Source organism: Astyanax mexicanus, chromosome 16, assembly GCF_023375975.1.
Source record: "Astyanax mexicanus isolate ESR-SI-001 chromosome 16, AstMex3_surface, whole genome shotgun sequence".
NCBI lineage: Eukaryota > Metazoa > Chordata > Actinopteri > Characiformes > Acestrorhamphidae > Astyanax > Astyanax mexicanus.
Genome location: NC_064423.1, coordinates 10,515,667 through 10,543,385, shown reverse-complemented (window position 1 = coordinate 10,543,385; position 27,719 = coordinate 10,515,667). Strand labels below are relative to the sequence as shown.

General features: G+C 38.5%; 1 protein-coding gene across 1 annotated transcript; it reads left to right on the top strand.

The window, feature by feature from the left end:
* The first annotated feature begins 607 nt into the window (after positions 1–607).
* Positions 608–22,000, top strand: mthfs (5,10-methenyltetrahydrofolate synthetase (5-formyltetrahydrofolate cyclo-ligase)). Its single transcript, XM_022669494.2, has 3 exons — positions 608–984; positions 3,716–3,980; positions 19,171–22,000. The coding sequence occupies exons 1-3, from the start codon at positions 874–876 to the stop codon at positions 19,392–19,394; spliced, it is 600 nt and encodes a 199-aa protein (XP_022525215.1). The 5' UTR covers positions 608–873; the 3' UTR covers positions 19,395–22,000.
* The last annotated feature ends 5,719 nt before the right edge of the window (positions 22,001–27,719 follow it).

The window sequence follows — 27,719 nt, the reverse complement described above, 5'->3', positions numbered from 1 at the left end:
TTGTGTGTTTGTCATTCAATTTAAATTCTTTATTTTTTTATTATTTTATTATTATTATTATATTTATTTTTATTGTTTTTATACAGTGCATCATGCCATTAAAATTATTAATTAATCAATGTTTATTTCCAAAAACACAAAAGTGCTCCCGTTAAAGTGCCCTAGATTTCGGATTGGAGCGTGCTTCCTCACTCGGAGCTGGTTAAACGCAGTGACTGCACACTTCGAGTGAATGGGGGAGAATGGAGCTAAACGGCTAAAAATCTTAAATTAAAAAGAGTACCTAACTAACTAACAATCGATATTGCTTTAATTTAATTAAGAATTTACAATCTTCTTACTAACAAAAAGAAAACCTACCTGGAATTTTTCGTTTTTCTACAGGATGCAGGTTTTTAGTAGTAAACTAGGAGTTTAAAGGCTTTACACTTTTTTTATATATGCGGTACGTTTTATATTTTTCTGTGCTTAGAAAATTAGTAAATCCTGCAGTATAAATGTTAATAAACATGAATAAACACTGATTTTGTTCAGTTGCTCCATAGGAACCCATTCATTTTGCTCTCCCTCGGCAGCGCCCTCTGGTGGTTCAGACCGGAACCCCGGGCTCTCATGCAGTGGGAGTTCTGCTCTGTGGAGCTGCTCTGAGTCGCTCAGACTGAGCGCACGTGTTTCCAGCGTGTCCAGCAGCCGCTGCTGTTCTCTCTGAGAGCGGAGCTGCGGGTTAATGATTAGCGCTGAGCTTCAGTTTGATTTTATTTCAGTTTGTTTACTGACTTTTCCCCCGGAGCTGCTGCTGTAGCTGTAGCTGTAGTAGCAGTAAGAGTAGTAGCTGCTCTCCGGTCGCAGCAGCGGGTAGCAGGAGCTGCAGGTATGGCAGCGCTGAGAGCAGCTAAACAGGCTCTGAGGAAGGAGATAAAGAAGCGGGTAGCGACTCTCAGTGAAGAGGAGAAACTCCGACAGTCCCTGCTGGTCTCTCAGAAGGTGAAGGACCTCTTCTGTTTTACAGCTGCTGCGTTTAGCTATACTACACCTCGTCTGCACAACAGGGGCGTCCCTATACCTTTTTTTAAAGAGGCACTAAACCTGGGTTGCCAGGTCCAACAAAAATATCCAGCCCAAACTCTAAAGCCTAAAGTGTAAAACCCGCCCTTAAAAAGTCTAATCTAGCCCAAAATATATGTCTGTCACACGTTTGAAGCAAAGTGCATAACAGCTTTATAAGGGATTTTTTTTATTAGTATTGCTATTTCTCTTGAATCATTAACAATATTGTAACAATAGTGTTTTATTAGTTATGTTATAGTAGTTTTATATCCCAGTAAAGAACATTTAACACTAACATTTTTTTTTACAGCTTTGTTTATTGAGTTTTTTTTAAGTACTTGGCATTTACAACAAAGATATGTTCATAACTTGCACAGTGCACCACCATGCATCAATAATTAGTGATAAACTAATATAAATAACAATAGGCCAAAGTGCAAAGTATTACAAAGGCTAAAAAATCTAAAACAAAGGTAAAAAAAAAAAAAAAATATATATATATATATATATATATATATATATTTCCTTAACAAGCAAGTGCCAAATATCTTTTGCATCCATTAACTTTATCATCCAATCATGCATCCAGTCTCCAATATTATTTTAAAATATAAAATTATAAAAATAATAAGAACGGTTCTCATTCCGGAATTGCAGGTAGATTCAGTTGTCTTACATAAGAGGGGGTCCCAGATTGCCCAAAATTTTTTTGTAGACCCTTTAAGTGTGTGATTATTATTTTTCAATCGTACGCACTTTAAGACTGTTTCAATCCAGAGAGCATGATGGGACTTCCATCTAAGCAAGATCAATCTTCTTGCCAACAAAGTGGTGAAGGCAAACAGATCTTTGTTTGATTTAGTCAACTGTAGGATGGATAATGGGACCCCAAATAATGCAATAACAGGGTCTGGATTAATCAGTGTATCAAATACAGCTGATAGCGTACTAAATATTTCAGTCCAAAAACCTGTAAGAGCGGGGCAACTCCAAAACATGTGCACATGATTAGCAGGAGATTGGCCACATTGTACACAGTTAGGAATACTAACATAATTAGCAAAACAAAGAACTCTCTCCTTTTCATTCTGTTCTCTATGTCATTATGTTCTCTGGACTGGATTTTCAAACAAGCTCAATTTGGCAGGAAAACCGCTAACCTGGCAACTCTGCACTTAACCCCCTGATTTTAGCTGACTCCACCCTCAGCTTAAATTTGAAAAGTGCTAAAAAAAAAAAAAAATGGGAGGAGTATTTGGGAAGGGCACTGGATGATGTATGGGTTTAGGTGCAGAGCATAAGGGTGAGCTGATTGGTCTGGTAAGACGCAGATGGTTGGACATCAGCAAGGGGTGATGTACCAAGTTTTTCAGACCTTAAGAATTTATAATCCTTTAATTTTCCCAAAATTTAACAGTGTGCCTTATAATCTGGTACACCTTGTGTATGAATTTTACCAGTCAGGTTGTAAGGAGCAGTAAAGCCACTCCACTTATGACCAGGCTGGAGAAGTATTAGCATTAGCAGCTAACTGCAGTGAGTATATCGGACCGTAGCCTGTGTGTTTACCTTGTTAAAACAAGCTTTGTGGGATGAACCACTAGCTAATATCGCCCTGGGTACCGGAACACTAAGGGTTCCTCAGTGTAGCGCTCTCAGGCGGCATTTACTAGCGCTAACTGCTGCTAACAGTGACTAGTGCTGCTGCTATCCACGTCTAATTTTTCTCCGTACACCTACAGACAATACTACCATAGTATGAAGAAGAATTAGTGCCCAATTGAAAAAAGCAAACACTACCATGGAAAAATCTAAAATACAACCTGTATAGAATATTCTGCAGGATTTAGCACTGTAAATAGTGTGGGACGTCTATGTGGACTTAAGTGACATAGTGAAACATGTTATAACTTCTTATCAGACTACATTTTGTTGTCTTACTAGGTAAACAGAGCAGATTAGCATGCTTGCAAAAGCTTTGCTTTAGCTTTTCACAGAACTGCAGACAAATCAGTTTAGTGTAAATAGATTAAAGCGAACACAGACATGCACAGTTATAAGCTAATGAGAGTCAGCACTAAGTTATAAATGAAGCATTTTAAAAAATGTGTTACTAGGTTAAACATAAACAAAAGCCTTTACTTAACAAGTCCAGTACATACAGTGGTGTGAACAAATATTTGCCCCATACAGATTTCCATTGTATTTGTTTTTTTGTCCTACTGATATTTTTCAGAATTGTTTTAATTCAGCCACACTGTAGGGTTTTTGAGCATAAACAGCCTTAACTTAGAACTTAGTTAAGTTCTGAGTAACTGAGAACTAAGTTACGCGGAGAGCTAACTTACACTAGCGGTGAACTAGCTAACATTAGCTTTGAGCTAGCTAACATTGGCCATGATCTTGCTTACATTAGCCAATAGCTTGCTAACATTAGAAAATATGACACATTTTTGGGTCTAAAATTATATTTATTGAGGTCTTTAAAAGGAATAAATTTGACTTTTAAAATGGTGCGAGAACCCTGAGTAATTCCTTGCTCATGTGATTTTATCAGCTACTGTCTTGTTAGCTGTTATTAGGGATCTAGCGGGAAAAACACAATGATTTTGATATTGTGATAAAGTGGTAATAAAGTAATGAAAAATCTTTTGCTGTGTTTCTGCAGCTGTTTGAACACCCCAGGTATAAGAGCAGCCAGCGCGTGGCTGTGTTTCTGAGCATGTCTGATGAGGTGCGCACCGAGGCCATCGTCCAGCACATGTTCAGCAGCGGAAAAGTCTGCTTCATCCCAAAATACCTGAGCAACAGCAGCCACATGGACATGCTGCGGCTCAACAGCCTGGAGGACATCAGCTCACTGCCTCTGACCAGCTGGAACATCCGCCAGCCGGGCGAGAACGACACAGAGAGGGAGGAGGCTCTGGATACAGGTGGGTCATTCATGAACAAATGTTAGAAGGTGGAAAACCTAAATGCACAGTTTTTTATGTTCTTAGATTCAGGGAGGTTTCTGGCATTAACAGCCTCATGAGGATTACAACAACTGCCTACTGGCCTTTCAATGATTATAGTTCTTTGCCTTGTAGTGTTTTAGTTCATTTTTTTATTCTATTTGAGTAATATTATGTATGTACACCTAGTTCCAAATTATTATGCAGGTGACATTTTTCTCAGATTTGTAAGAAAACACTTTTTTGTATTTTTTGTATTTATCATGATCTTTTCTGGTTTGTGAAATGTGCCATCGTTTTTTTATTCCACACCCTGGTGTATAAATGTTTAAAGAGCCCTCAGAAAATTATGCCCATTGAATATAGAAGCCTTGGACCACTAGATGGCGCTCTTTGACAAGTCTAAGTTCAAGTTTAATCCATAGAGTCTTGATTACATAACCTTGTTTCACTCTAAGCATGGGCCAGATAGAGTCCAGTAATTAACTCTAGGTGATGAGCTTTTGCCATTTTTGAGCACATTACGGTGCAATTAATATGCAAATGCCTTTCTGTGTTGATGTATGACTGGGTGCTGCACCAGGGTTTTGTGTTTGTGTGCTGATGAGTTTTGCCTCCGAGCATCTGGGCGTCTTGTTTCTTCTCTGGTTAATGAGTGCTGGAGGTGCCCAGGCGCTGTCCGAGTGCCGGACCGTGGCAGTCCTCGCCCACGTGCTCTGCTCTTCGCTTCTGTCGGTTCGTGAGGCTGTTAAGGCGCCGACAGGCTGCAGAACTCGTGAGCAGCACCTGCACCCCAGTCTAATCCTAATCCTTTCACTTTGAGCATGACATGTAAGCCCCCCTGCCAGGCTTCTTCTGGTCTGTCTGTCCACTTAAGTCTTAAGATCACAAGTCCAGCAGATCCAGTCATTATTATTCACCCCTGAATTGTAATTCTGTTATACAATCATGACTTGACACAGGGAGGCATATTTAAAGGTCACATTTAGAGTGTAAAAGAGTATTTACACCAAAATTTCATATTCCATATATGCTTATCAGTGCAAAACTGTGAATAAATGCTCAATATAACACAATTCCTCTCTAAAAACAGCACAAATGTGGCTCAGTGGTTAGCACGTTCACCTGCCAGCACTGGGGTCTTCGGTTCAAGTCCCTATCTGAGTTGAGTTTCTATGTCATCCTTGTGTCTATGTGGGTTTCCTCTGGGAACACAGTTTTTCTCCTAGAGTGTATGTTTATGTATGTTTGTGTGTGTGTGTGTAAATTTATGTAGTGTATTTTAAGGTGCACTATCAATAAACGTACATACATAAGGCACACCGGATTTTAAGGTGTATTATGCAACACTACTAAGGCACAAGGCTGGGTGGCGAGACCTGTAAAGCTAAGCCAAGTAAACAAAACCGTATTTCTTAAAAAATAATTCTTCTTTGGCCGAGTGTTGGATGTTAATCCACACAGATTTCTCTCCTGAAAACTGTTTATTTGGGAAAATAAAGCGCTTACGTTTGTTTACAGTAAGCTTAGATTTCCAGATTTCCACTAAGGCATTAGCATCTAACCTCTAGCGCTAGCCACCTGACATCACTACACTGAGGAACCCAGAGTGTTCCAGTAAGCCAGAGCAATATTAGCTAGTGGTTTGTCCCCCATAGCTTGTCGTAACACAGTAAAAGGCTAAAGTCCAATATACTAACCCCTGAATGGTGAAAGAGCTAGTGTTTAGCGTGGTTAGCGGGCAATGCTAATGCTGGTCCTGCAATGCTTGCCTAGGTTAGCAGCAGGCTACAGGCCAATAATACTCCCCTCTAAATGGCTAAAGACTTTTAACAGCTTAATGTTTAACAGCTAGTGCTAATACTGCTGGAGAGCTTGTGGCTTTACTGCTTCCTAACAACCTGACTGGTAGAATTCATGCATAAGACGCACCGGATTATAAGGCACACTGACGATTTTTGTGAAAATTAAGTGATTTTAAGTGTGCTTTTTCTTATAGTGCTAACCGCAGCTTGTGCTGCTGCTAACCGCACTGTTGAAAATACTGGAAATCTAAGCTTACTGTAAATAAACAGAAGCGCTGTGCTTAGCTAAATAAACAGTTTTCAGGAGAGAAATCTGTGTAGATTTAAATGCAGTGCTCGTTTGACTTTAAAAGAAATTGTTTTTATTAAAAATTAGTTTTTGTTTTTTTTCTTTGTCGCTTCCCCCTACTTCCACATTAGAAGGGAAACATGGTAACACCCTTAAAATGCACCTTATAATCCAGTGCACCTTATGTGTGAAAATAGACGTTTATTGATAGTGCATCCTATAATATGTTGCTCCTTATAGTCCATAAAACTCTTAATATGACTAAATTAAAGTCGCCTTGCAATGAGCAAACTCACTCACAAAATAAACCCTTCTTACATACAGGTGTGGTGATACCCAGGCTGTCATGACAGTTTTTTAAATATCCTGCTATTCTATTACTTTTTCATTTTAGGATAGCCCTTATTTTCAAAAATACCATGCAGAAACGTGGCTTTGCTGGAACTGTAAAGTATGGTGGTGGTAGTTATATATTTTTTTCATCTAGGGAGATGAGTGAACTTTTTCCTGTAATATAACAGCAAATAGCAACTCCCAGATCAAGTATATTAGAATGAGCTCCATAATTAAACAGGTTCATGTTTATCGGCCCCAGAAAGTTCTAATCTGTTGGATTTTATTTCTACAGGGACTAGACAAGCTGTCGTACATTCTTTATCTTCCATGTGACGTGACCAGAATAATGGAACAAGATATACACACTACTTCCTTCCCATGACATTTGGCATTGCAGTGAATGTATATTGTGCTATTTATTATTTTCATATACGATAAAACTGTAATTATGTTAGAGGCACTTTCTGTGCCCCCAGAATGCATTAGGAGATGCAAAACACAGGTAATGTTGTCTCTGATGAAATCCGCCTTCAATATCCACAGCATTATTTCAAATTGCAAATTACGTGGTCTAATTTCAATTTGTACCTCAGGTGTATCTCAACAAATTTATCCCAGGTTAAAGCTTAAACAAAGCTTCTCATGAGAAGGTTAACATTGTTTTGGTAGAATTTCTGTTGTTCTGTAAATGGAGGAAGGTCGGCCCCACTACTGGGCTTTGGACTTGTGTAGAATTCAAAGTAGGCAAGAATGGTTGAGCCTCAGATACAACTCTGTGAACAGAAAAAGAGAAAGAAAAGGAATGAAAAAGTGAGAGAGAAAGACAGGATACACTTTCTTACCTGTGCTGTTAATGTCCATTTCACTACCGTTTTTTATTGACTATATGGGGCACCTTATTTTAAGGTGCACTGTCAATAAACGTGCATTTTCTGGTCTATTTTCATTAGGGGTGCAGAACAAAATCGTTTTGAGCTCGAATCGCGAATCTAACATTGAACGATTCCGATTCGATTCTCATTTTAAAAAAAACTATTTTTTGGGTAACGCTACTGTCGCAGTTAAAAAGCTCCGCGCCATAGTATGTGAGCTCCGCGGTACAGTTAAAAAGTTCCGCGCGACAATAGGTGAACTCCGCGGTACAGTTAAAAAGCTTTGCGCGTCAGTGTGCGACTGCCTCTCCCTATTAGGCAACAGAGGGGTGTGCATGCTAAAATCTAGTGTATTTAGTATCTTCTCTGATTGTTACGTAATTATAGCCTATCTAGTTCCACTCTTGACCTTGTGGCTGTGTTACATTGATAAGTGTTTTCCAGTTTTAATGATGTCTTCCTTTTAGAAATGAATTCTGGATTAGTTAACCATGCTAGAAATTAGCCATTCATTACTGTGGCACTGTCACTATGTTGCAAAAAGATTTAATACAGCAACCTAAGTTTATTATTTTAATATCTATTTATCTATTTGTTTAAATTGTCCTTTCATTTTTTTATCTTCTCACATAATTTAAACAAAAGTTGTAGGCCATTTTTATTGAAAAATCGTTCCAGAATCAAAAATCATTTCTGAATCGAATCGTGACCCCAAAAATTGGAATTGAATCGAATCGCCAGACACTGAGAGATTTGCACCCCTAATTATCATACATTAGGTGCACCAGGTTATAAGGCGCATTTTAAGCGACAGTAATAAGGAACAAGTGTGTCGCCATGTTTCCCTTTTAATTCAGCAAGTCTTGTTGCTGGGGGCACCTAAGTAAACAATCAGTCATGTCAGTAACGCGTAACTTACTCTAATTTGACCCTTTTTTTCAGTAACGAGTAATCTAATGCGTTACTATTTCCAATCCAGTAATCAGATTAAAGTTACTTATTTAAGTCACTGTGCGTTACTCTCTCTCTCTCTCTCCACCTCATCTCCTCCACACACACACACACACACACACACCGCTCCCTTACCCATTCCCCCTCCGCTCTTCCCCAATCACACGCGTCTCGCTTTCTCCCCTGTCTCTCTCTCTCGCGCTCGGCGTGTCTTTAGTTTCCGCCCGTTTTCGTTTTCCGCCAGTTCTCGGGCTCTTCTCTTTATAAAGGCGTTTTTTTTTTTGCGGCCGCGTCCCAATTCACTAGCCAGGGCAGCGATCTGCCACAAATTTGATTGGCAGAGGAGAGCATTTAAAGATTTTACACCACACGTGATTGGAAGTTCACTGTGGCACAGAGCGCACACACCGTAAAGACAAGAAAAGTTCCGGTGCTTTAAATGAACACTGTCAGAATGAAATCCTTCTCAGTAGTTGGGTCCGGTATGGGTCCGTATTGGACAACGTCTGGGTCCGGACCCGGACCGCAGTCTGCAAATATGTGATCCCTGGTCTAGACCATATACACGGTTCTGTTTTATAAAACCACTCCTTGCTGCCCTGCAGAGAACAACAGGTTCAATATTCAGTTTTACAGTGTTAAATATGTCAGGTCAAGAAAGACTTTTTTTTTTATAAAAACAAGTATTTATGTTTAGTAAAATCAAGAAAGACCATATTTTATTTTTTATAAAAAAATATTTATGTTAAGTTAATTTTCTTATTTTTATAAAAAAATAGAAAATAGTTCAACTTAATAGAGATAAATTGTTGCTGTTAAAAATGCATTTTCCAATAAAGGGAGTATTGGCAAAACTGGTTATAATTTAAGTTAAGGCGGCGGGACGTGGTGTCTGCAGCTGCTGAAAGTAACTAATAAAGTAACTTGTACAGTAACTTAGTTACTTTTAAAATCAAGTAATCCATAAAGTAACTAAGTTACTTTTTAAAGGAGTAATCAGTAATCGGATTACTTTTTCAAAGTAACTATACCATCACTGTAAACAATATATATAAATATATGTATATAAGTCAACGAGCACTGGTTATTAATCTACACAGATTTCTCTTCTAAAAAACATTTATATGGGTGAGTAAAGCGCTTCCATTTATGTCCAGTATTTTAGCGTGGTTAGTGGCGCTTAGCGCTAGTAAATGCCGCCCGACAGTGCTACACTGAGGAACCCTGAGTGTTCCGGTAAGGCAATATCAGCTAGCGGTTTGTCCCATGTAGCTTGTTTTACCACAGCAAACACACAGACTATAGTCCGATATACTCAGGCGCTATCTACATGCCAGCTAGCTGTTTGGGAGGCGTGCAGCACAGAGAAAGCCTTTTCTGAGTTATAATCATAAACGTAAACGGGTGGAGTTTGCCAAGTGGTACTGGGATTTTAACTGGGACTATGCGCATTGGTCAGATGAGACCAAGAAGAGCTTTTTGGCAACAAATACTCTAAGTGCGTCTGGTGTAACACTAAGTATGAGTACGCAGAAAAACACCTCATGTCCACTGTTAAGTATGGGGGGGGATTAGAGATGCTGTGGGTCTGTTTTTCCTCCAAAGGACCTGAGAACCTTGTACAGATACATGGGATCGTGAACTCTATATTTGTAATATCAGGACATTTTGAATCAGGATCTGGTGGCCTCTGTCCGACAGCTGAAAATGAGTCTTCACTGGGTCTTTCAGCAAGAAAATGACCCTAAACATGTGGCCAAATCTACTAAAAATCAACTCAGTCCCCAGACCTCAACCCAATAAAAAAAAACTGTGGGATTAGCTAAAAAAAAGGAGAGTGCATAGGATTTATTTGCATTGTTGTCCTATATTCTATTTTTAAAAGAGAGAATTCATTAAAAGCCAAAGAACACTTCTTAACCAGGGGTGCCACGTAATTATAGAGGACGCTGTTTGCAATAGCAGGGCAGTCATTTTTATTAATACCATTCATTTTGGAGGAACAATAAATCTGAAGGGGTCCCAATACTTTTGTCCATTTAGTGTTATAATGTTCAAGTACAAGTTCTGCCTTAACCCCTCTAACCTTTAGCAGAACTGAACCCGAGTACACTGTGCTGCAGTGAGCCGAGAGTAAGAGAAGGAGAGAGGGGAGGCTGTACAGACACAGCAGGAGGGGAAAAAAAAGAATAACGAGAGAAACACAGACAGCCACGGGCCAGTTTGACCCTGCCAGGCGCCGCGGGGTGCGAGGGTGTGAGGGAGAGAGTGTAAGCGTGGTGATACCACCTCAGTGTGAGAGTGTGATAGTGACCTTGAACTGAAGCTCTCTCTCTCTTCCTCTCTTACAAAAGGAGACTTTACCTTTAAAATGCCCCCACTGTTACAAAACGAGTTGTGTGTGTGTTTGTTTCTGTTCAGCTGTCTGATCAAATATGTGCACATGCTGCGTGTATAATGTGTGTGTTTTTGTGTGCGTGTGTGTGAACACATGCTCCATGCCTCATTACTACTGTGAGCTGAGCTGCTTTAACAAGGATTGATGTGTATGAATGTAAGTGTGTGTGTGTGGTTGTGTGTTTCTCCATTCTTTTCAGACCGTTATTTAGGGCTGGACAATAATTTGATATTGATATTTATTGCAATAGAAAATATTTCTATAATGTTTTTAGAACCTTTAAACACATTTTTGTATTTTGTAAGTTTCATTCCTGTTTGTTGATTCCTTCTGAACACAACTGTTTTTGATCACATGTATTAATTAACTAATAAGACTGTTTATAGGCAGTTTTTCTGTTTGTAATAGGTTTCTATTTAAAACAAAAAATATTTTTTTGCCAAAACTGTCCCATACTAGGAGACTTATGATCAACAACCATTTTTATATTTGAAAATAGTGGTGTGCCATATTGTAACGTAGGAGATAATATCGCCAACATTTTTGAATATCGTGAACAATATTATACCCATGCCATATCACCCACCACTTATCACATCAGGGTACTACTTTTTTTTGCAAAAGAAAAATTCACACTGTTCTCATTTGCCATTATATATCTACTAGAGACAGATTTACTAGTATCATTTTTTTTACTTTAAGCCTGGATATTTGGAGTGCATTATTAGTATCATGACATTCTGGATCATTAACTTCTGTTAAAATCTGATAAAAATAGGCGTGTGCCGTATCATATTGAATGCAATAATAAAATTTAATTTTCATTTTGTTGCAGTAGTGTATTCTTGAAAAAAACTTTTTGTAATCCAGAGTATCGTGTTCAGAGTATCGTTATTGCGAAAAATACCAGGAAATATTATGATATTATTTTAGGGCCATATTGCCCACAGCTATTATTATAAGTGCTGCCACTATGATCGGGAGAGTGCTGGTTTAAATCCCGGCCATGCAGCTTGCCATTAGCTGCTGCGCACAATTGGTCTTGTTCTCTCTGGGTGGGTAGATGGTGCTCTCTGTGCCATCTGGGAATGATGAGGGGACGAGCACAAGGCATCTGTTTGCTGATCTTACTCAAAATGCGTACCTGTTACCCGAACCTGTTACTCAAACCTGTTACTTAAAATGCGTACCTGTTACTCAAAATGCGTACCTGTTACCCAAACCTGTTACTCAAACCTGTTACTCAAAATGCGTACCTGTTACACAAACCTGTTACTCAAACCTGTTACTCAAAATGCGTACCTGTTACTCAAACCTGTTACTCGAACCTGTTACTCAAAATGCGTACCTGTTACTCAAACCTGTTACTCGAACCTGTTAATCAAAATGCGTACCTGTTAGAAAAGATTTTGTGGCAATTGTGAATCCATACAGAATCGTCCACGTCCAAATGGAGATGCATCTAACAAGTCAAAATTTCCCCCTACCCCTACTGTATATTTAAATAGTAGATTTCTGTGTATGAAAGTAATATAATTTTGAAAAAATAAACTTGACAAACTCATCATGTTATTATTCTGACTCTGCAATATGTTTACAGTTTGCATAAGACTGTACATCTTCTGTAAACTCAGTTTCAATATATAAATACATTACAAATATATTTTTATGTTTATATATTTTACATTTGTTTTACAAATTGTTGGTCATACCATCCAGCACTGCTCTGAAAATCAGACTTTTTTTCTCCCCCATTTTGCTTAGCCAATTACACAACCCACTCATTAGGACTCCCCCTAGCACTAGTGATGCCCCAACACACCAGGAGGGTGAAGACTAACACATGCCTCCTCCGATACACGTGAAGTCAGCCAACGCTTCTTCCCGGCTGCTGCTGATGCAGCATTGCCGAGTAGCATCACAGCACACTCGGAGGAAAGCGCAGCGACTCGGTTCCGATACATCAGCTCACAGACGCCCTGTGCTGCGGACATCACCCTTTTGTGATATGGGGAGAATGTGCCATCTACCCTCCTGGAGGGAGCAGGGCCAATTTTGCTCCCTCTGCACTCCGGCAGCTGATGGCAAAGCTGCATGAGCGGGGACAAATATACATTTTATGTATATTTTTGTGTGTGTGTGTCTAAACATAATAGCTCATGTTTTATCGCTGCTCTGACCCAGGCTTCCTCATCATGGATGGATGCGTTTGAATGGATTTAGAAATGCACCCTGTTCATGGCTGGAGGACTAAGTGTGTGTGTAGTGTATAGTGTGTGTGTGTGTATAAATGGGTATGATGAGTGGGTATAGCTGTGCCCTAATGTTGACGGATGCCCTGAACCCGCTGCGTTTGCTCTGTCGCTGACGAGGAGCGTTTAATCCTGCAGTAACAGCCTATTCCTCACTGTCCGTCTTTAAGGTCAGCTGCAGAGTGCTGCTAAATGAGGGCGCTGTTCCACAATGCCGGAAAACATTCGGAGCACAGTGAGCTGTAATTGCCTATTCAGCGGGGAATACACACATCACCTCATCCCACTGGAGACACACTGTTCAGTAATAGAACCAAGATTAGCCAAGCGTCAGCCACATCACCTCACACGAACCTCGTTCTGTATATGGAGCTATTTCTGATTTGTGTTTGTCTGTACATGTTGTGTGTAGAGAATATCACTCACTTTTGGACAGGGTTGTCTGGGGAAATATGCCCAAATATATGCACTATACTGTACTCTATCCGCCCCCCCTGCTTCTGTCGTTTTGTACTAGAGCTACAGTGATAAGCTATATGTAGCTAAAAGGAGTTGTTCCAAAAATCAATGATGTTGAATAGAGCTAATCTGTCTTAATTGTCAGATAGTTTATTGACAGTTGACTCTACTGTCCAGGAAAGTATTTCTACTAAATTTTATATATATATCTTCAGTACTGTGCAAAAGTCTTAGGCACCAAAGCATTTTTTTTACCTGAAAAAAATAAGCGAGCGAGAGCAAGAGATGGCAGGAGTGAGCGATGGCATGAGACAGCGAGAATAAGCAAGCAAGAGCAAGAGACGGCATGAGCGAGCAAGAGCACGAGAAAGTGCGAGTGAGCAAGTGAGAGCAAGAGGCGGCATGAGTAAGCGAGCGAGAGCACGAGACAGTGCGAGTGAGTGAGCGAGCGAGAGCACGAGACAGTGCAAGTGAGCGAGCGAGAGACAGCGCAAGTAATCAAGCGAGAGACCGCGTGAGTGAGAGACGGAGCGAATGAGAGCCCAAGACAGCGTGAGCGAGAGACACTGTGAGTGAGAGCACAAGACAGCGTGAGTGAGAGCAAGAGACAGCGCGAGTGAGCGAGAGCACAAGACTGCAAATGAGTGAGCGAGAGTGAGAGAGCTAGAGACAGCACAAGTGTGCGAGCAAGAACGAGAGACGGTGCGATTAATCAAACGAATGTTATCCACAATTTGAATGATGCCTGCATGTGTACATGAATGTTAATGTGTTCTTGTAAAGTATCAAAAAATGGGCACCAAATTCTTTTAGACCTTTTGGTACTTGGTAGTACTGAGACATTTCGGCCATCGACTTTTTGGTATCGAATCTCGATACCCAGCCCTACTGGCACCCGCTATCAGACATCGCTTAAACTTGCTTGGAAAAAAAAAAAAAACACCTTACAACTTTTACAAGTGTAGATGTTTTTAAGCTGTTTCAGAAGTAACACTTCTTTATAATGAGTTTATGTATCACTGTCCCATGAATTTCAGCAGGTTCTAGTACCTGATGGATGTGTGATGCTTGTCAGTTTCCAGTCACTTTGTCAGCCTGCACAGTAAAGAAAGAATAATCCAAAAAGCTAACAACAGTGATGGCCCCCACCTTTCCTCCTGCTGTGTCTGCAATATCACACTCACTCTCAGGCTGATCCTGGATCAGTGACCTGCTGGAGCCTCCCACAGCAGCTCTGAGCAGCTCCTGGCTTTTCTTCAGCTGCTGCCTACACTACAGAAAGAGAGATAGAGGAATACGTTGATGATGAAGAGAGAAGACGAGCAGTGCCGTCTCAGACAGGATGGATCGCTTTTCGGATTGAGAAGGGCCTAGTCGGATATGGAACACTTCTCCCGATATTGTACTGAGATGGGAGAGGCCTGGAGGAGCGCTGAAATATTTCTGAAAAGATAGAGAGAGATAGTGAGGAGATAATTTAAAAAAGATTACGATAATGATTAATGAAGACAGAGGCTTGATTAATGAGAATTTTCGCACAGGGCAAGGGCAAGTGAAATCTGGCTTTTTCCAGCCTGCTTTTTCCAACGGGTTCAAATCAGGTCAGGCCAATTACCGACTTGCACGCTCCCATCTGCCCCTACAGTGCATATTAAACCCTGATATTTGATAACGTGCTTCATAAGCCATTTTTCTTCACTCAGTCTACATCTAAAAGGACTTTTCCCAGTTCCCTGACAGTGTTTACGTATCTGGGTCATTTTGATAATATATACTTAATAAATCCCAAAGACAAGCACATCATTATATTAAGGGATAAAATATTAAGAAGACAGTGAAGGAATGGGCTGCTGATCAGTCCCCACACACAATGTTTGTGATGTTTTGTTGCCTTGCTCTGAGGCTTGATGTGTGACTGCTGCCGCCTCTGTCTAACCTAACCTTATGCTCAATTAAATATAGTCAGGTTTTAAAGATGTTTAGTAATTGTGACCATTGTGAGGACGATAGAATGGTCAAAATGATGAGTTTCTTTGATTTTACCAAATTGAAAACCTCTGCTATATAATCAAGAGGAAGATGGATTATCACAAGACATTAAACCAAGCTGAACTGCTTGAATCTTTGCACCAGGAGTGGCGGCATAAAGTTATCCAAAAGCAGTGTGTAAGACTGGTGGAGGAGAACGTGCCAAGATGCATGAAAACTGTGATTAAAAACCAAATATTGATTTTTTGAACTCTTAAAACTTTATGAATATGAACTTGTTTTCTTTGCATTATTTGAGGTCTGAAAGCCATTTCTCATTTTCTGCAAATAAATGCTATAAATAGCTATATTTTTATTTGTAATTTGGGAGAAATGTCCATATTTATAGAATAAAACAACAATGTTAATTTTACTCAAACCTATACCTATAAATAGCAAAATCAGAGAAACTGATTTAGAAACTGAAGTGGTCTCTTAATTTTTTCCAGAGCTGCACACAATCCATTGCTGTTCTGCAGAAACCTTGCATCTCTATTTTTGCGATTATGGGCCATATCATAGGCCCTGGGCAAGGCGTATGGCGATGCTCTTTGCTATCTTTAACCCCGTTAACAGTCTATTTTCACACCTGCACACAATGCGCCTACGCATTTAAAATAGCGCCGGAGTTAATAAGGAATAAATCTACACTGATACTGATGGGCGTGGTGGTCTGGAGGTGGGGTGTGTTCAGGTAAATATCTGGATTGTTGCTATTTTGGCATTGAAAAACACAGGAGCTGCACTGACTGAAATCTAGTCAATAGTCAGTCGTCAGAATCCATTCCTATAGGTGCACGCTGCACCCCTGCTCCTTATACACACACACACATACACACGCGGTACAGAGCACACACCTGAATTTTGACTCAACAATAAACAGAATAAAGAATAAAATAACATTGTCGTTCCCTTAAATGAGCTTCTGGCGCACCTTCACAGTGTGAACGCACAGGTCAGTATCTTCTGTTGATACGCACAAAAGCCCCGTGCTGTTAAGATACCAACACGCCAAAGAGCACACCTACCTCTTAAAGGGAATGACAACTGGCACACTGATTGCTATATGTAAAAAAACATTAGGCATAAATATAATGCTTTTTATTGACTTCTCTTTTTAAACACTAAAATATAATGTTATAGAATAACAAGTCCCATGGAAGCTACATCCAAACCTGACCTTACTGTGGTGTCCTTGTGCATGATTGCAGTGAAATCCTTCTCACAGTGGCTCATATTCATCAAACTTCTCAGAGTAAGAATGCTGATCCTGGATTGGTTAAACTTTATTCAAAGTTTATTCTTTTAGACATTTAATGAGAGATGATTTAGATCAGTACTTATACTCTGAGAAGTTTGAAAAATTAGGTCTAATGTTCCAAAATCTACTTTAAGGGCTTTCCAGAAGAATAGAGGCATTTGCTGCAGTAAATGGGAACAAATTCTCTCCCTTTCAGCATTTCAGCAGTAATGTGGGTTTGGGTCATTGGTTATTGAATGAGTGTTCATTGAGAGCCTAAGACACTTGATTTATATGGAGATGCAGTATAAGAATAAACCACTAGGTGGATCTTGTTCTTCATTTTAGATGTTCAGACTCAGAGTCAGTCACTGTGCAGCGCCGGCAATCCATTACAAAATAAGTTGGGGGTTAAATCATTTATTTATTGATGAAGCAGTTGAGCTTTAAACCTCGGCTGCTGTCCATCTGCTATTGGTCCTGGCATTGTGCAATATTATCATCATCCTGCCAGAGCTGTTTTATTCAAAGACTGATTGTATTCTGAGGACCAATAATTCATTACCTCTAATGTGTCATTATCAGAATACTCTGCTTTTGGCCTATTTTAGTTGTTATTCTTTTGACTACGAGGGTTTGTACAGTCATGAAAAACCCGGAAAAGTCATGTAATTTGAAAAAGGCAAATTTCCAGGCCTGGATCAGTTTTGGAAAAATAAAAATACCCAGAAAATTTTGGTACAGTCATGGAAATTTGCAATCTACAAACGTGTGTTTCCATTTATTGACTGCGAAATGCAATCAATGTTTTTTTTTGTCTACAGTTTTAGTTGTTTTCTGTTTTATTGTCCATGTCCACACTCATGTTTTAAAAGATTGTATGGTCATGAAAATTTGCATTGAAGACCCTGAAAAGTCCTGAAAAAGTCATAAAAATGTTTTTTTTTTTTTTTTTTTTAAAAGTGTATTAACTCTGGACTATACATCACCTGTCAAAAGTTTAGACCACTCTTTTTATTTTTTGGCATATGAGCTCTTCAGGTCCAACTAGTAACTGAAAATGGTACAAAATCCAGTGTATAAAATATATCCGTGAACTTCCAGGGCCTTTAAAGAAAAACAAATTGACTAAAAATCAGTATATTGTAAAAATATATTGTAAAAAAAAAGAATCATATATTGTTAAAGAAAAAAAGATGGGGTGATTTTTAGCAAAAAAGCTTACAGCTGAAAATGTCAATTTTTGTCTGTAGTAAAGCAGTGCTGGAACAGATGGTGTTACTGTACTCTCTACTGCAGCCTTTACACACTTACACACATTGTACTCACACTTTCATCATAATAACTAGAAAAAAAACAAACACTGAGAACTTTATAACTATTAAAAGTACCCTGAGAGCGGATAGAACAGCGGTTTCCTACACCTTAAAAATCTTGTAAACTGAAGAAAACCAGTACAGGAAGAGTCAGGTTTGGCTGACCCACATAGCAATGCCCTTTAGATCAGATTAACATGATTGGACTAAGGGTGCATTCACATTACCACTCTGAAGTGACTCAAATCTGATTTCTTGCTCAATATGGCTAAGATCTGATTTTTTCATGGCTGTGTACATGCCAAATCTGATTTTTTCAAATCAGATTTGAATCAATTTCATATGTGGTCCTAAATCGGAAACATATCTGATCCAACATGAATGGAAACGGGCAAATTGGAATTTATGCTTTTTTTTTTTCTTTTTTTTTTTGCTTTTACGTGTAATGTGACTTGTAATGTGAACGTAGCTTTAGTCTTAGGTTCAGCAGTGAAGAGAAAAATTTGAGGTCTGACAGGTGAAGTTTAGTGATAGTCATTGCAAAGATGAGAAAATGTCTTTTCTGAGCACACGCCACAAACAGAGTCGATTAAGGTATGCTAAAGCACATTCGGACAAGCCAGCTTCATTTTGTGCCGGGGCTGGATACTTCAACAAGACAACGACCCTAAACACTAAACACTGCTCTAAATCTACGAAAGCATTCATGCAGAGGAACAAGTACAGAGTTCTGGAATGATCATCTCAGACCCCAGACCTGAATATTATTTTAAATCTGTGGTGTGATTTTTTTAAAGTGGCTGTTCATGATCAGAAACCTGAATCAAACCTGACTGAACTGGAGATGTTTTGTAAAGAAGAATGATCCAAAATACCTTCAACCAGAAGCTAGAGTGTCATTAGACGCTATAGGAAGAGTTTAGAGGCTGTTATTCCTGCAAAAGGAGGATCTACAAAATATTTGTCATTTTTTTCTGTTGGAGTGCTCCAATGTATGTACCTGCCTAATTTAGTTTAAAGAATTTTTGCACACTTTCTGTAAATCCTATAGACTGTGTTCATCTGCTATATGGTATATCTAACTGAAAGTGCTGATGTGAACAACCAATGATTTATAAAGGAAAACTAAAAGAATCAGGTTTTTAATAACACTGAATGTTAATGTTGACACTGATGTGCTGCTCTTGATGTCTTTTCCCCCCCTCTCTCTGATGTGTGTACAGGTGGATTAGATCTGATCCTGATGCCGGGGCTTGGCTTTGATAAAGGTGGAAACCGTTTGGGACGAGGTAAAGGCTTCTACGATACGTACCTGCAGCGCTGCGTCAGACATCCCAAAGGAAAACCCTATACCATCGCGCTGGCCTTCAAAGAGCAGCTGTGTAGAGAAGTCCCTGTGGATGACGGAGACATGCTGGTCGATGAAGTGCTTTATGAAGACGAATGAACTCCTCCAGCCTCGGCTTAGTCTCAGTAACAAGACCTGAACTGTCAAGTGTTATTATTGATAATTTATATAATTGCTATTAAATTTATTGATAATTTATAAGAATTCATGCACCCAAGCTCATGATAAGCAGTAATTGTCAAAGTTTACACTAATCACAGATTTATATGACTTTACATGCAGTATAAATGGTAGTGTCACTGTGGTGTTAGGCTAGAGATATGCTTGATGTTAACTTTTCACGATGTCGCTCCTTTTTAAGGGTTCAAAATTTTTCAACTGAATCAGGTTGAGTCAAAGAGTCGAGTAGAACAGCAAATGATTCAGTCTGATCCAGTGAAAGGGCAATTTTGTCCACAGAAGGGCTGCAACTGCAAAAAATGCACTGTAAGAATTATATCTTAGCATGTTAAATTATTTTAAATGTAGTCTACAGATCTAATGTCTCATTTTGAGATTATTATGGTAATATTATATTATTATTACCAGATTTCTAAATTACTAGAAGCATCTTATTCTATTAACAGAAAATGTTGCTTAATTTATGAACATGTGTGAAGTTAGTAATCAGATAAATGATCTCATATAAATGATAATATTCTGTCAAACATCAAAGATGAGAAATATCGGGCATGTCATCTGTTGCCTCCCTCTGCTTCCCTCCCCTGATTTCATTTTCCAGCAGGACTTGGCACACACACTTGCCCACACTGCCAAAAATACCAATTGGTCTGAAATAATATTCTAATTTTCATTGGCTCTAAGCCATAATGATGAACAATTAAATAAGTAAACGTTTAAAATAGATCACTCTGTGTGTAATACAGCTATATAATATATGAGTTTCACATTCTCAAATGAATTACTGAAATTAAGTAATTTTTCGAATTATTTAAGATGCAACTGTACCTTCAGGACTTAGCCAGTTGTCAAGTACAGGGGTTGTACAATGAAACTAAAACACCTGTCATTTTAGTGTGGGAGGTTTCATGGCTAAATTGGAGCAGCCTGGTGGCCAATCTTCATTAATTGCATTTTGCACCAGTAAGAGCAGAGTGTGAAGGTTCAATTAGCAGAGTAAGAGCAATGTTCTGCTCTAAATATTGCAATGCACACAACATTATGTGTGACATACCAGAGTTCAAAAGAGGACAAATTGTTGGTGCACGTCTTGCTGGCGCATCTGTGATCAAGACAGCAAGTCTTTGTGATGCCTCAAGAGCCACAGTATCCAGGGTAATGTCAGCATACCACCAAGAAGGACCAACCACATCCAACAGGATTAACTGTGGATGCTGTAAGAGGAAGCTGTCTGAAAGGGATGTTTGGGTGCTAACCCAGGTTGTATCCAAAAAACAAAACCACGGCTGCTCAAATCACGGCAGAATTCAATGTGCACCTCAACTCTCCTGTTTCCACCAGAACTGTCCATCGGGACGATAAGTTATTGTGGTCTAAAGCCAGGTGTTTCAGTTTCATGGTCCAACCTCTGTACATCTGTAGTATAAGAGATTATTGTATTGGTGATGGTATACGTGTAAAGAAGCCATCATAAATCAGAGTGACTGTCATCGATCTTGCTTTACAAATGAACTCTCTACTGATTACTTTTACATGTTAAACCAAAGCTGAGAGTTGCCAAACGTTCTTACAATCAGGAATCACATATCTGTACCAAACACAAATAGTGACTGAGTTGGGTTTGTTTAATTAGTTTTAAAGTTAATTAGTTTACTTGTGTCTTGTGTTATTGATCCCCAATGCTTCATTGGACACATGCCTGCTGTGTTTAATTGTTGCTCTTTTAGCTTTTGACTGCACCCCGCTGTTCATTTAAATTGCACCGTCCTATTCATTTGGCTCTAGAGATCTTTTTTAAAACCACTATCAAATGTATTGATTCTTTTTGCATTAATATGTGTTGTGAAAACAAAGTTTAGACACACGTTCCCATTCAGTGTTTTTCTTTATTACTTTAATACTAATCTACAATGTAGAAATTATACCACTTTAAAATAAGACTACCTTTATAAAGTGTTTATAAATGGTTTACAATAAGTTTTGTAAATGGTTACTAATTAGGTTGTAAATTAATAATCAGTTATAACACATCATTAGAAAGGGCAACAATATAGGTGGCTGTTGGTTTACTATTTGGCAAACAACAGGTCATTGTTGCCCTTTCTACGTATGTGTTATAACTGATTAATAATGCTTAATTTTTAAGGCATTTACAACTTAATTAGTAACCATTAATAAACTAATTGTAAACCATTTATAAACCCTTTATAAAGGTAGTCTTATTTAAAAGTGCTACCGTAGAAAATAAATTAAAGACATTAAAACAATTGCGGGAGACCTATGGAATAACATAAGAAAAAAAAGAAAAACAGGTGTTTATCAACAACAATCCCCTGAATAACTGTGTATATGCTATCCAGTTAAAAATACTTTATCTCTTTTAGTTTATAATTTTTTTTTTACTTTCTGAAAATTACTAGAAGTTGTTCTTTGTATTGTGTATTTTTTCCGTGATGTAATGATAAATAGAAAAATGATGAAATAAAATCTTTATGCATTGACTTAAAAAAACAAACAAAAAACACTGACTGGTGTCAAGTGGTACTGGTGCGTGCCATGATTATATTTTAGCATTGTTGGAGACTTCTTTATGCCTTTTGTGTTTCTGCTGTTGAGATTAACTATCAAAGATGTATCGAAGGTGTTCACAAATTTTTGGTCATGAGTCCGAGTTGAGTCTCAAGTCTCTTCTGGTTGTAATGACCTTTTTTATTGTCGTCTGTTCTTCAATCTTTTAAGTATACTGCACAGCTATATGTAAATAATCAAAGCATTTACTGATTTATCACTCCTTTATCTATTAATCAGAATTAATATCATAATAATACAAGATTATAGTCTTATTATTTTGAGGAATTTTTTTATTATTTTGGCTGCAGTTTAAGAAAAGCATTTTCCACTAATCATCTGTTACAGGGCTGCTGTGATTATCATCAGTTATCTACGTTTATAACCTACTGATTAATAATGCTGTAGTGTTACAGTTAAAAAATACAGTGTCCAAATTTTCCCTTGGTGGCATCCCGGTTGCCACGAGAAGGCTCATGTGTGGTTAGAGAGCGCACGCTGGTTGCTGCATAGACATTTTCCGCCTGCCTTTTAGATCGGAAATTTCCTGCTCCGTTCTTTAACTGCAGCTCAAGCATTTAGAACTAAATGACAATTAAAAGAACTTTACATAAACAAAGAAAAATAAAAAAACTTTATGTAATGTAATGTTATCTAGTTTTCCAATACATATTTGATATAACTGCAATTACTGTAAATGACACAAACTAACAAAGAGTAACATTAGAGCATTAGGTGAGCGATATTTTTATCCAGTAAGAAGAATCAATAGCAAATATGTATCTGCTTTTTTCATATGTGGATAGTAAATCTAGGGGTGTATTAACTTTTTTCCACAATATGTAATTTATTTTTCGTTTAATTAAAAAGATACATTTGTTAAGACATCTCTTCATCTTTCAGTCTTGTTCAAATAAAGAGTTAATGTTCATTTGTTTAAAAATATCGAGCTTTCAAAAAGAACAAATTGAATTGAAGTTTTGCACCAGGAGTGGCATAGTTATCCAAGTTATCCAAAAGCAGTGTGTAAGACTGGTGGAGGAGAACATGGCAAGATGCATGAAAACTGTAATTAAAAACCAAGGTTATTCCACGTAATAATGATTTAGGAACTCGTAAAACTCTTAAATGAATATGAACTTGTTTTCTTTGCATTATTTGAGGACTAAAAGCTCTGCATCTTGTTTGTTATTTCAGCATTTCTCATTTTCTGCAAATAAATGCTCTAAATGACAATATATTTATTTGGCATTTTGGAGAAATGTTCTCTGTAGTTTATAGAATAAAACAACAATGTTAATTTTACCTAAACATATACCTATACATAGAATAATAAGAGAAACTCTGATCTCTTAACTTTTTCCAGAGCTGTATATAAAGACATCTAATATTTTGCTTATTTTTCCGTCTCTGTGTTCCAAACGCAGCGACAGAAGGGCTGTGACTTAACTAAGAACTGACAACAATGACTAACAGTGCTGGATATGATTTAGTGGTCTGTCACCAGCTTTGTTATAATACCAAGCTCTCTCTGCTCTGTCCCAAATACCAAATTCTCAGCCTCCCCAACTCAGTCACTTCTTTTTTGAAGAACAGTTTTCTGCCTTTTGCCCTACTTTCATCAAATGATTTCACCTTACCTGATGGCCTTTGCTTCCCATGTGTATTGATTAAACTGATCACATAATCACTGCACTGTTCTCCTTTTTTGGAGAACTTTTGGTAAGTACTTATCACAGCATACCAGGAACATCCTACAAGACCTGCCTGGTGTCTAGACAACTTGATCAAAGCATCACCAAAACATCACAATTTGAAACCAGATCATTGGTTTTAATTTTCCCAATAGAGATGGCTGTATTGATCAGCTATATTGGTTTTAGGTGATAATTGAGCTAATCTGGTCTGTCACTCCACATTTCTTAAGTAGTTGCAGACTTGCACAAGGTCACAGAATTCATTCAGTGCTAGGTTCCAGAACCCCATTAAAACCAGGGCTGAAATCAACGTAATATGTTTCAGATATATGGTCTCAATATACAGCTCTGAAAAAAAATTAAGAGACCACTTCAGTTTCGGAATCAGTTTCTCTGATTTTGCTATTTATAGGTATATGTTTGAGTGAAATGAACATTGTAGTTTTATGCAATGAACTACAGACAACATTTCTCCCAAATGTATAAGTTCATATTCATAAATGCATCTTGGCATCATGTTCTCCTCCACCAGTCTTACACACTGCTTTTGGATAACTTTATGCTGCTTTACTCCTGGTGCAAACATTCAAGCAGTTCAGTTTGGTTTGATGGCTTGTGATCATCCATCTTCCTCTTGATTATATTCCAGAGGTTTTCAATTTGGTAAAATCAAAGAAACTCGTCATTTTAAGTGCTCTCATTTTTTTTCCAGAGCTGTAGCTTCAGAAATAATGTTTTCGTGCTCTACTGTAAAATAGGAAAATCATTAGCCTTTACCATATTTACTATAGTACGCTAACACACGGAGTTGGAGAGAGGGTAGGCTCAGTTCTTAACTTGTTTACTAGTGAATACTGATGGTGTTCTTCTAGGCGGAGTGATACCCTGACGCTGGCCTACAAGGCAAAAAACGGACCAGCACCTTCATACCTGATGGCGATGGTCAAAGCCAGATCTGCACCAAGAGCTCTTAGAGCTTCCAGTACGGCTCGGCTCGAACCTCCATCACTCAAAACACACAGAAAACAGACATCCAGACTCTTCTCTGTGCTGGCACCAAGGTGGTGGAATGAACTTCCACTGGATGTCAGAACAGCAGAGTCACTCACGGTCTTCAAACGTCGACTGAAGACACATCTTTTCAAAGAGTTCCTAAACTAATTAAAAAAAAAAAAAAAAAGGTTCCTAGGGTTCTTAACATGATTAAGCTCTATGTATCTCTTGATCCTAGTCTACAAACTAGCTTTGGATATCTTAAGTAACTTTGAAGCACTGTTGTAAGTCGCTCTGGATAAGGGCGTCTGCTAAATACCATAAATGTAAATGTAAATGTAAATGATACAAAAGCAGTAGTGCTGCGCACAGCAACATATAGTGCCTTCAGGTACTTTTGAGAAATCCTAAATATATGACAGATGTAAGTACTTCAAAATAATCTATCACAATTAAGCATTAATTAGCTTGTTCGTGTTTTATTTTATCATTGAACACAAGCTAACACTAATGTATGGTAAAAGGGCAGCGTATTTGCATAAAAGTGACAGATCCCTTAAATGGCTCATACTGAAAAAGACCAGACATCTTCATATGCAAAAGTTGATTTCAGGGAGGTTAACCCCACAACCCCCGGCCAAAAAAAACCTTGCATACACACCAAAGGATAACAAAACTTTTATTTAAATTCATTTTACTTTTTTTAAATTAAATTTAGAGTACTCAGAGGTGAAATGAGTTTTATATTTTTTCTTCCAAGCCTTTCCTCTGCTTTCCCTGCCTCCACCATGATCTGCTTTCTCTCACTCACTGAACAAACCCCATACGGGAGGGGGGAAAAACACTGCCCACCCACACTAAAAACTGATTGGCTGTCTCACAGACTCTTTGCAGTGAACAGGCCAATCAGAACCCTCTCTGTTTTCTCTCTCTCCTTCCCACACGCGATTAGAGAAAAAAAGTCTGTCGCCTGTGTGCACATTTGGGGCGCTCGGGAGATTATATGTGACTCGCGGGCATCAGGGAGCCACTACCGAAATACGGGAGGCTCCTGCAGCTTCAGGGAGACTTGGTTTGTCTGAAAAGTCTGAAACTGACAAAGCTGGTGAGATCTCTTTATGTGAGAGTGATTCTAATTCAAAATAACTTTATGAACCTGTTTTTTTTTTTATAGCCCATAGATCTATGCATACAAAATGCCCTGTTTAAATTGCCAATAACTAGACTAGTCTCAGTAGAGTGAGCATTGGACAGACAGCAGAGCTAACAAACACCACCAACAACACTCTGAGCTCCACAATACAGTTCTGTAAAGGAATTAACAGACTCCATATATTGCTTTGAGTTGGACAATGTTTAAAAAGTTATTTGAGTCCAAAAAAGTAGTATACTAAAGTAATGATGCGAGAGCCAATCGTGATTAAATGAAAGGAATGCAGCGATTGCTATCGGCCCTGAAAACACCGATCAGTCCATCTCTTGTTACAACAGTTCTATTCGTGCAGAATCGGTCAGATTGAGCCAGCGTAGGCCTTCAAAGATTGTAACTCCAGTATGGGAAGTCGTAATCATCCCAGGCTCTTATCTCTGGGTTGTTAATGGGAGCTTTTTAATGGTCCGTTTCTAACAGAGTTCTGTTATATCTGTATCAGGTAATGACAGGTGAGAAGGGTGATGGTGGAATGCAGAGTCTGAGAAAGGGAGGCGGATCTGGTTATAATTGCAACGAGAGCCATGCAGATTGCTTCCGTCTGACAAACCGTGGAGTCGGCGGGCAATTAAAATGCGACTGCACAGAGAACAAAAAGAGACAAAAGACTGGGAAAGCACAATGCCGGAGAGGAGTTTCAGGCTTCCCATCTGAAAGGGAACGCGAGACCCCGTGTCTGATTCTGGCCTTTGAAGGTGATGACAAAGAACCAGCGGCACTGTTTCTCCGTCCAGTCTCTCCGTTTACCCCAAAAAAAGAAGAAGCCGCATTAGTCCGTCTGTGATTGGGCTTTGTAAAAGGTTATGATGATCTGCATTTATCCAGCATTGATTACTTTTCTAAAGCCTCTGATTTCTATCAGCAGCATTGTGTGGCCCAGCGGTTGGTGTGTATCAGCACAGGACTGTTAAGAGCAACTGATGGCCTCTGTGCTTATAACTGGCAGACAGTTAGCAAAAATTGATGTGGATATTTGAATTATTGTTGATTTTAGCTGATTTCCACCTGAAATTACCCCAAATTACCCAAATATTAAGGCCTTATACTCAGACTGAATATGAAATAGAGGCAGTTTTATACAGTATTGCTTTTAAAAGTCCTAATGTTTTATTAGAAAATACTTAAAAATATTGAAATGAATCTCCAGTGGTCAAAATACGATAAAAGCAAAAAATAAATAAAATACAAAATACAGCTCTGGAAAAAATTAAGAGACCACTTTAGTTTTTGAATCAGTTTCTCTGATTTTGCTATTTATACAGTACAGGCCAAAAATTGGACACACCTTCTCTTTTTCAATGCGTTTTCTTTATTTTCATGACTATTTACATTATAGATTCTCACTGAAGGCATCAAAACTATAAATGAACACATGTGGAGTTTTATTTACTTAACAAAAAATGAGCTGTCCTCCACAGTCACCGGACCTGAACCCAGGTGGTGAGCTGGACCACAGAGTAAAGGTAAAGGGGCCAACAAGTTCTAAACACCTCTAGGAACTCAAAACTGTTGGAAAACCATTTCGGGTGACCACCTTTTGAAGCTCATTGAAAGAATGCCAAAGAGTGTGCAAAGCAGTAATCAGAGAAAAGGGTGGCATATTTGAAGAAACTAGAATATAAAACATGTTTTTTAGTTACTTTACCTGTTTTTGTTGAGTACATAAAACTCCACGTGTTTATTCATAGTTTTGATGCCTTCAGTGAGAATCTTCAATGTAAATAGTCATGAAAATAAAGAAAATGCATTGAAAAAGAGAAGGTGTGTCCAAACTTT